At 30.8% G+C, this 12,480-nt stretch overlaps 1 protein-coding gene across 1 annotated transcript in view; it reads right to left on the reverse strand.

The window, feature by feature from the left end:
- LOC148074576 (uncharacterized) overlaps positions 1-12,480 on the reverse strand; it is a 114,822-nt gene that overhangs the window by 78,905 nt on the left and 23,437 nt on the right. The window contains 2 exon segments of the mRNA XM_087796064.1: positions 7,329-7,562; positions 7,626-7,789. Coding sequence (XP_087652190.1) covers positions 7,329-7,562; positions 7,626-7,789 — 398 coding nt within the window.

Raw genomic sequence — 12,480 nt, forward strand, 5'->3', positions numbered from 1 at the left:
GTAGCTTATCTTAAATATGATCACATCTATGTTTGATCAATCATTGTAGCTTATCTTAAATATGATCACATCTATGTTTGATCAATTATTGTATCTTATATTAAATATGATCACATCTATGTTTGATCAATCATTGTATCTTATCTTAAATATGATCACATCTATGTTTGATCAATGTATCTTATCTTAAATATGATCACATCTATGTTTGATCAATCATTGTATCTTATCTTAAATATGATCACATCTATGTTTGATCAATCATTGTATCTTATCTTAAATATGATCACATCTATGTTTGATCAATCATTGTAGCTTATCTTAAATATGATCACATCTATGTTTGATCAATCATTGTAGCTTATCTTAAATATGATCACATCTATGTTTGATCAATCATTGTAGCTTATCTTAAATATGATCACATCTATGTTTGATCAATCATTGTATCTTATCTTAAATATGATCACATCTATGTTTGATCAATCATTGTATCTTATCTTAAATATGATCACATCTATGTTTGATCAATCATTGTAGCTTATCTTAAATATGATCACATCTATGTTTGATCAATCATTGTATCTTATCTTAAATATGATCACATCTATGTTTGCTCAATCATTGTATCTTATCTTAAATATGATCATATCTAAGTTTGATCAATCATTGTAGCTTATCTTAAATATGATCACATCTATGTTTGATCAATCATTTTATCTTATCTTAAATATGATCACATCTATGTTTGATCAATCATTTTATCTTATCTTAAATATGATCACATCTATGTTTGATCAATCATTGTATCTTATCTTAAATATGATCACATCTATGTTTGATCAATCATTGTATCTTATCTTAAATATGATCACATCTATGTTTGATCAATCATTGTATCTTATCTTAAATATGATCACATCTATGTTTGATCAATCATTGTATCTTATCTTAAATATGATCACATCTATGTTTGATCAATCATTGTATCTTATCTTAAATATGATCACATCTATGTTTGATCAATCATTGTATCTTATCTTAAATATGATCACATCTATGTTTGATCAATCATTGTATCTTATCTTAAATATGATCACATCTATGTTTGATCAATCATTGTAGCTTATCTTAAATATGATCACATCTATGTTTGATCAATCATTGTATCTTATCTTAAATATGATCACATCTATGTTTGATCAATCATTGTAGCTTATCTTAAATATGATCACATCTATGTTTGATCAATCATTGTAGCTTATCTTAAATATGATCACATCTATGTTTGATCAATCATTGTATCTTATCTTAAATATGATCACATCTATGTTTGATCAATTATTGTATCTTATCTTAAATATGATCACATCTATGTTTGATCAATCATTGTATCTTATCTTAAATATGATCACATCTATGTTTGATCAATTATTGTATCTTATTTTAAATATGATCACATCTATGTTTGATCAATTATTGTATCTTATCTTAAATATGATCACATCTATGTTTGATCAATCATTGTAGCTTATCTTAAATATGATCACATCTATGTTTGAATAATTATTGTATCTTATTTTAAATATGATCACATCTATGTTTGATCAATCATTGTATCTTATCTTAAATATGATCACATCTATGTTTGATCAATCATTGTATCTTATCTTAAATATGATCACATCTATGTTTGATCAATTATTGTATCTTATCTTAAATATGATCACATCTATGTTTGATCAATCATTGTATCTTATCTTAAATATGATCACATCTATGTTTGATCAATCATTGTATCTTATCTTAAATATGATCACATCTATGTTTGATCAATCATTGTATCTTATCTTAAATATGATCACATCTATGTTTGATCAATCATTGTATCTTATCTTAAATATGATCACATCTATGTTTGATCAATCATTGTATATTATCTTAAATATGATCACATCTATGTTTGATCAATCATTTTATCTTATCTTAAATATGATCACATCTATGTTTGATCAATCATTGTATCTTATCTTAAATATGATCACATCTATGTTTGATCAATTATTGTATCTTATCTTAAATATGATCACATCTATGTTTGATCAATCATTGTATCTTATCTTAAATATGATCACATCTATGTTTGATCAATTATTGTATCTTATTTTAAATATGATCACATCTATGTTTGATCAATTATTGTATCTTATCTTAAATATGATCACATCTATGTTTGATCAATCATTGTAGCTTATCTTAAATATGATCACATCTATGTTTGATCAATCATTGTAGCTTATCTTAAATATGATCACATCTGTGACTCGATCAATTATTGTATCTTATCTTAAATATGATCACATATGTGACTCGATCAATTATTGTATCTTATCTTAAATATGATCACATCTATGTTTGATCAATCATTGTAGCTTATCTTAAATATGATTATATCTATGACTCGATCAATCATTGTATCTTATCTTAAATATGATTATATCTATGACTCGATCAATCATTGTATCTTATCTTAAATATGATCACATCTATGTTTGATCAATCATTGTATCTTATCTTAAATATGATCACATCTATGTTTGATCAATCATTGTATCTTATCTTAAATATGATCACATCTATGTTTGATCAATCATTGTATCTTATCTTAAATATGATCACATCTATGTTTGATCAATCATTGTATCTTATCTTAAATATGATCACATCTATGTTTGATCAATCATTTTATCTTATCTTAAATATGATCACATCTGTGACTCGATCAATTATTGTATCTTATCTTAAATATGATCACATCTATGTTTGATCAATCATTGTAGCTTATCTTAAATATGATTATATCTATGACTCGATCAATCATTGTATCTTATCTTAAATATGATTATATCTATGACTCGATCAATCATTGTATCTTATCTTAAATATGATCACATCTATGTTTGATCAATCATTGTATCTTATCTTAAATATGATCACATCTATGTTTGATCAATCATTGTATCTTATCTTAAATATGATCACATCTATGTTTGATCAATCATTGTAGCTTATCTTAAATATGATCACATCTATGTTTGATCAATCATTGTATCTTATCTTAAATATGATCACATCTATGTTTGATCAATCATTGTAGCTTATCTTAAATATGATCACATCTATGTTTGATCAATCATTGTAGCTTATCTTAAATATGATCACATCTATGTTTGATCAATCATTGTATCTTATCTTAAATATGATCACATCTATGTTTGATCAATTATTGTATCTTATCTTAAATATGATCACATCTTTGTTTGATCAATCATTGTATCTTATCTTAAATATGATCACATCTATGTTTGATCAATTATTGTATCTTATTTTAAATATGATCACATCTATGTTTGATCAATTATTGTATCTTATCTTAAATATGATTACATCTATGTTTGATCAATCATTGTAGCTTATCTTAAATATGATCACATCTATGTTTGAATAATTATTGTATCTTATTTTAAATATGATCACATCTATGTTTGATCAATCATTGTATCTTATCTTAAATATGATCACATCTATGTTTGATCAATCATTGTATCTTATCTTAAATATGATCACATCTATGTTTGATCAATTATTGTATCTTATCTTAAATATGATCACATCTATGTTTGATCAATCATTGTATCTTATCTTAAATATGATCACATCTATGTTTGATCAATCATTGTATCTTATCTTAAATATGATCACATCTATGTTTGATCAATCATTGTATCTTATCTTAAATATGATCACATCTATGTTTGATCAATCATTGTATCTTATCTTAAATATGATCACATCTATGTTTGATCAATCATTGTATATTATCTTAAATATGATCACATCTATGTTTGATCAATCATTTTATCTTATCTTAAATATGATCACATCTATGTTTGATCAATCATTGTATCTTATCTTAAATATGATCACATCTATGTTTGATCAATTATTGTATCTTATCTTAAATATGATCACATCTATGTTTGATCAATCATTGTATCTTATCTTAAATATGATCACATCTATGTTTGATCAATTATTGTATCTTATTTTAAATATGATCACATCTATGTTTGATCAATTATTGTATCTTATCTTAAATATGATCACATCTATGTTTGATCAATCATTGTAGCTTATCTTAAATATGATCACATCTATGTTTGATCAATCATTGTAGCTTATCTTAAATATGATCACATCTGTGACTCGATCAATTATTGTATCTTATCTTAAATATGATCACATATGTGACTCGATCAATTATTGTATCTTATCTTAAATATGATCACATCTATGTTTGATCAATCATTGTAGCTTATCTTAAATATGATTATATCTATGACTCGATCAATCATTGTATCTTATCTTAAATATGATTATATCTATGACTCGATCAATCATTGTATCTTATCTTAAATATGATCACATCTATGTTTGATCAATCATTGTATCTTATCTTAAATATGATCACATCTATGTTTGATCAATCATTGTATCTTATCTTAAATATGATCACATCTATGTTTGATCAATCATTGTATCTTATCTTAAATATGATCACATCTATGTTTGATCAATCATTGTATCTTATCTTAAATATGATCACATCTATGTTTGATCAATCATTTTATCTTATCTTAAATATGATCACATCTGTGACTCGATCAATTATTGTATCTTATCTTAAATATGATCACATCTATGTTTGATCAATCATTGTAGCTTATCTTAAATATGATTATATCTATGACTCGATCAATCATTGTATCTTATCTTAAATATGATTATATCTATGACTCGATCAATCATTGTATCTTATCTTAAATATGATCACATCTATGTTTGATCAATCATTGTATCTTATCTTAAATATGATCACATCTATGTTTGATCAATCATTGTATCTTATCTTAAATATGATCACATCTATGTTTGATCAATCATTGTATCTTATCTTAAATATGATCACATCTATGTTTGATCAATCATTTTATCTTATCTTAAATATGATCACATCTATGTTTGATCAATCATTGTAGCTTATCTTAAATATGATCACATCTATGTTTGATCTATCATTGTATCTTATCTTAAATATGATCACATCTATGTTTGATCAATCATTGTAGCTTATCTTAAATATGATCACATCTATGTTTGATCAATCATTGTAGCTTATCTTAAATATGATCACATCTATGTTTGATCAATCATTGTAGCTTATCTTAAATATGATCACATCTATGTTTGATCAATCATTGTAGCTTATCTTAAATATGATCACATCTATGTTTGATCAATTATTGTAGCTTATCTTAAATATGATCACATCTATGTTTGATCAATCATTGTAGCTTATCTTAAATATGATCACATCTATGTTTGATCAATCATTGTAGCTTATCTTAAATATGATCACATCTATGTTTGATCAATCATTCTATCTTATCTTAAATATGATCACATCTATGTTTGATCAATTATTGTATCTTTTCTTAAATATGATCACATCTATGTTTGATCAATTATTGTATCTTATCTTAAATATGATCACATCTATGTTTGATCAATCATTGTATCTTATCTTAAATATGATCACATCTATGTTTGATCAATCATTGTAGCTTATCTTAAATATGATCACATCTGTGACTCGATCAATTATTGTATCTTATCTTAAATATGATCACATCTATGTTTGATCAATCATTGTATCTTATCTTAAATATGATCACATCTATGTTTGATCAATTATTGTATCTTATTTTAAATATGATCACATCTATGTTTGATCAATTATTGTATCTTATCTTAAATATGATCACATCTATGTTTGATCAATCATTGTATCTTATCTTAAATATGATCACATCTATGTTTGATCAATCATTGTAGCTTATCTTAAATATGATCACATCTATGTCTCGATCAATTATTGTATCTTATCTTAAATATGATCACATCTGTGACTCGATCAATTATTGTATCTTATTTTAAATATGATTATATCTATGTTTGATCAATTATTGTATCTTATCTTAAATATGATCACATCTATGTTTGATCAATCATTGTAGCTTATCTTAAATATGATCACATCTATGTTTGATCAATCATTGTAGCTTATCTTAAATATGATCACATCTATGTTTGATCAATCATTGTATCTTATCTTAAATATGATCACATCTATGTTTGATCAATCATTGTATCTTATCTTAAATATGATCACATCTATGTTTGATCAATCATTGTATCTTATCTTAAATATGATCACATCTATGTTTGATCAATCATTGTAGCTTATCTTAAATATGATCACATCTATGTTTGATCAATCATTGTAGCTTATCTTAAATATGATCACATCTGTGACTCGATCAATTATTTTATCTTATCTTAAATATGATCACATCTGTGACTCGATCAATTATTGTATCTTATCTGAAATATGATCACATCTATGTTTGATCAATCATTGTAGCTTATCTTAAATATGATCACATTTATGTTTGATCAATCATTGTAGCTTATCTTAAATATGATCACATCTATGTCTCGATCAATTATTGTATCTTATCTTAAATATGATTATATCTATGACTCGATCAATCATTGTATCTTATCTTAAATATGATTATATCTATGACTTGATCAATCATTGTATCTTATCTTAAATATGATCACATCTATGTCTCGATCAATTATTGTATCTTATCTTAAATATGATCACACCTATGTCTTGATCAATTATTGAATCTTATCTTAAATATGATCACATCTGTGACTCGATCAATTATTGTATCTTATCTTAAATATGATCACATCTGTGACTCGATCAATTATTGTATCTTATCTGAAATATGATCACATCTATGACTCGATCAATTATTGTATCTTATCTTAAATATGATCACACCTATGTCTCGATCAATTATTGTATCTTATCTTAAATATGATCACATCTATGTTTGATCAATTATTGTATCTTATCTTAAATATGATCACATCTATGTCTCGATCAATTATTGTATCTTATCTTAAATATGATCACACCTATGTCTTGATCAATTATTGAATCTTATCTTAAATATGATCACATCTGTGACTCGATCAATTATTGTATCTTATCTTAAATATGATCACACCTATGACTCGATCAATTATTGTATCTTATCTTAAATATGATCACACCTATGACTCGATCAATTATTGTAGCTTATCTTAAATTTTGACATCTATGTCTGTAGCTGGTGAACGAGGACCACCTGGTGGACAAGGCAGACAGTCCGAGGCGAGTCTGTTTCCTGTGGTGTTGCTGGCTCGTCCTCGGGGACAGGGTTCAGGAGACCAGGACCCCTCGGGACAGTAAGACCCTGCAGGACATCTGTCTCCCGTCTGACCGTCCCTGGGCGAGGACGAGCGAGCGCCGGAGACGCAGTAATAACCGGCCGTACACACGCCTGTGGCCGCGCTCAGACCAGAACCCGAGCAGAACCGACCTGAGCAGATCAAGAGAACCTTCCAGAACTTCTGTTGGTGGAGCAAACATGTGATCATGTGACCTCGAGGGCAGAGGAGACAGTCCAGATGTGTGGACCTCTGAGTGTCGGGGTTGATGGATCCAGATGGACATGGATACTGGTGTCTCCAGCTGGTGCCAGTTGGGCAGTAATGACCCGCTGGACACTCGTGGAGACCAACGTCAGAACCACCAGGACAGTAGAAGCTGTGAAGACAGAAGATGTTCAGATGTTCAGATGTTCAGATGTTCAGATGTTCACATGTTCACATGTTCAGATGTTCACATGTTCACATGTTCACATGTTCAGATGTTCACATGTTCACATGTTCACATGTCTAGATGTTCACATGTTCAGATGTTCACATGTTCACATGTTCACATGTTCAGATGTTCACATGTTCACATGTCTAGATGTTCACATGTTCAGATGTTCAGATGTTCAGATGTTCACATGTTCACATGTTCAGATGTCTAGATGTTCACATGTTCACATGTTCACATGTTCAGATGTTCACATGTTCAGATGTTCACATGTTCACATGTTCAGATGTCTAGATGTTCACATGTTCACATGTTCACATGTTCACATGTTCAGATGTCTAGATGTTCAGATGTTCACATGTTCAGATGTCTAGATGTTCACATGTTCACATGTTCACATGTTCAGATGTCTAGATGTTCACATGTTCACATGTTCACATGTTCACATGTTCACATGTTCACATGTTCAGATGTTCACATGTTCACATGTCTAGATGTTCACATGTTCACATGTTCACATGTCTAGATGTTCAGATGTTCAGATGTTCACATGTTCACATGTTCACATGTTTACATGTCTAGATGTTCATATGTTCAGATGTTCACATGTTCACATGTTCAGATGTTCACATGTTCACATGTTCACATGTTCACATGTTCACATGTCTAGATGTTCACATCTTCAGATGTTCACATGTTCACATGTCTAGATGTTCAGATGTTCAGATGTTCACATGTTCAGATGTTCACATGTTCACATGTTCACATGTTCACATGTTCAGATGTCTAGATGTTCAGATGTTCACATGTTCACATGTTCACATGTTCACATGTTCACATGTCTAGATGTTCAGATGTTCAGATGTTCAGATGTTCACATGTTCACATGTTCAGATGTTCACATGTTCACATGTTCACATGTTCAGATGTTCACATGTTCACATGTTCACATGTCTAGATGTTCACATGTTCAGATGTTCACATGTTCACATGTTCAGATGTCTAGATGTTTACATGTTCACATGTTCAGATGTTCAGATGTTCAGATGTTCAGATGTTCAGATGTTCACATGTTAACATCTTCACATGTTCACATGTTCACATGTTCACATGTTCACATGTTCACATGTTCAGATGTTCACATGTTCACATGTCTAGATGTTCACATGTTCAGATGTTCAGATGTTCAGATGTTCACATGTTCACATGTTCAGATGTCTAGATGTTCACATGTTCACATGTTCACATGTTCAGATGTTCACATGTTCAGATGTTCACATGTTCACATGTTCAGATGTCTAGATGTTCAGATGTCTAGATGTTCAGATGTTCACATGTTCAGATGTCTAGATGTTCACATGTTCACATGTTCACATGTTCAGATGTCTAGATGTTCACATGTTCACATGTTCACATGTTCACATGTTCACATGTTCAGATGTTCACATGTTCACATGTTCACATGTCTAGATGTTCACATGTTCACATGTTCACATGTCTAGATGTTCAGATGTTCAGATGTTCACATGTTCACATGTTCACATGTTCACATGTTTACATGTCTAGATGTTCATATGTTCAGATGTTCACATGTTCACATGTTCAGATGTTCACATGTTCACATGTTCAGATGTTCACATGTTCACATGTCTAGATGTTCACATCTTCAGATGTTCACATGTTCACATGTCTAGATGTTCAGATGTTCACATGTTCACATGTTCACATGTTCACATGTTCAGATGTCTAGATGTTCAGATGTTCAGATGTTCACATGTTCACATGTTCACATGTTCACATGTCTAGATGTTCAGATGTTCAGATGTTCACATGTTCACATGTTCACATGTTCACATGTTTACATGTCTAGATGTTCACATGTTCAGATGTTCACATGTTCACATGTTCAGATGTTCACATGTTCAGATGTTCACATGTTCAGATGTTCACATGTTCACATGTTCACATGTTCACATGTTCAGACGTTCACATGTTCACATGTTCACATGTTCAAATGTTCACATGTCTAGATGTTCACATCTTCAGATGTTCACATGTTCACATGTCTAGATGTTCAGATGTTCAGATATTCACATGTTCACATGTTCACATGTTCAGATGTTCACATCTTCAGATGTTCACATGTTCACATGTCTAGATGTTCAGATGTTCAGATGTTCAGATGTTCACATGTTCACATGTTCACATGTTCACATGTTCACATGTCTAGATGTTCAGATGTTCAGATGTTCACATGTGAACATGTGAACATGTGAACATGTGAACATGTAAACATCTAGACATCTGAACATGTGAACATGTGAACATGTGAACATGTGAACATGTTCAGATGTCTAGATGTTTACATGTTCACATGTTCAGATGTTCAGATGTTCAGATGTTCAGATGTTCAGATGTTCAGATGTTCAGATGTTCACATGTTAACATCTTCACATGTTCACATGTTCACATGTTCACATGTTCACATGTTCACATGTTCAGATGTTCACATGTTCACATGTCTAGATGTTCACATGTTCAGATGTTCAGATGTTCAGATGTTCACATGTTCACATGTTCAGATGTCTAGATGTTCACATGTTCACATGTTCACATGTTCAGATGTTCACATGTTCAGATGTTCACATGTTCACATGTTCAGATGTCTAGATGTTCACATGTTCACATGTTCACATGTTCACATCTTCAGATGTTCACATGTTCACATGTCTAGATGTTCAGATGTTCAGATGTTCAGATGTTCACATGTTCACATGTTCAGATGTTCAGATGTTCACATGTTCAGATGTCTAGATGTTCACATGTTCACATGTTCACATGTCTAGATGTTCAGATGTTCACATGTTCACATGTTCACATGTTCACATGTTCACATGTTCACATGTTCACATGTCTAGATGTTCAGATGTTCACATGTTCACATGTTTACATGTCTAGATGTTCACATGTTCAGATGTTCAGATGTTCACATGTTCAGATGTTCAGATGTTCAGATGTTCAGATGTTCAGATGTTCACATGTTCAGATGTTCACATGTTCACATGTTCACATCTTCACATCTTCACATGTTCACATGTCTAGATGTTCAGATGTTCAGATGTTCACATGTCTAGATGTTCAGATGTTCAGATGTTCAGATGTTCAGATGTTCAGATGTCTAGATGTTCAGATGTTCACATGTTCACATGTTCACATGTTCACATGTTTACATGTCTAGATGTTCACATGTTCACATGTTCACATGTTCACATGTTCAGACGTTCACATGTTCACATGTTCAGACGTTCACATTTTCAGATGTTCACATGTTCACATGTTCACATGTTCACATGTTCAGATGTTCACATGTTCACATGTTCAGACGTTCACATTTTCAGATGTTCACATGTTCACATGTTCACATGTTCAGATGTTCACATGTTCACATGTTCACATGTTCACATGTTCAGATGTTCAGATGTTCACATGTTCACATGTTCACATGTTCAGATGTCTAGATGTTCAGATCTTCAGATGTTCACATGTTCACATGTTCACATGTTCACATGTCTAGATGTTCAGATGTTCACATGTTCACATGTTCACATGTCTAGATGTTCAGATGTTCACATGTTCACATGTTCACATGTTCACATGTTCACATGTTCACATGTTCAGATGTTCAGATGTTCAGATTTTCACATGTTCACATGTTCAGATGTTCACATGTTCACATGTTCACATGTCTAGATGTTCACATGTTAACATGTCTAGATGTTCACATGTTCAGATGTTCACATGTTCACATGTTCACATGTTCACATGTTCACATGTTCACATGTCTAGATGTTCACATGTTCACATGTCTAGATGTTCACATGTTCAGATGTTCAGATGTTCAGATGTTCACATGTTCACATGTTCACATGTTCACATGTTCACATGTTCACATGTCTAGATGTTCACATGTTCAGATGTTCACATGTTCACATGTTCAGATGTCTAGATGTTCACATGTTCAGATGTTCACATGTTCAGATGTTCACATGTTCACATGTTCACATGTTCACATGTTCACATGTCTACATGTTCAGATGTTCAGATGTTCACATGTTCACATGTCTACATGTTCAGATGTTCACATGTTCAGATGTCTAGATGTTCAGATGTTCAGATGTTCAGATGTTCAGATGTTCAGATGTTCAGATGTTCAGATGTTCAGATGTTCACATGTTCAGATGTTCACATGTTCACATGTTCACATGTTCACATGTTCACATGTCTAGATGTTCAGATGTTCACATGTCTAGATGTTCAGATGTACAGATGTTCAGATGTTCAGATGTTCAGATGTTCAGATGTCTAGATGTTCAGATGTTCACATGTTCACATGTTTACATGTCTAGATGTTCACATGTTCACATGTTCACATGTTCACATGTTCAGACGTTCACATGTTCACATGTTCACATGTTCACATGTTCAGACGTTCACATTTTCAGATGTTCACATGTTCACATGTTCAGATGTTCACATGTTCACATGTTCAGACGTTCACATTTTCAGATGTTCACATGTTCACATGTTCACATGTTCACATGTTCAGATGTTCACATGTTCACATGTTCAGATGT

This window comes from Callionymus lyra, chromosome 7 (genome assembly GCF_982586985.1).
Source record: "Callionymus lyra chromosome 7, fCalLyr1.hap1.1, whole genome shotgun sequence".
Classification (NCBI taxonomy): domain Eukaryota; kingdom Metazoa; phylum Chordata; class Actinopteri; order Syngnathiformes; family Callionymidae; genus Callionymus; species Callionymus lyra.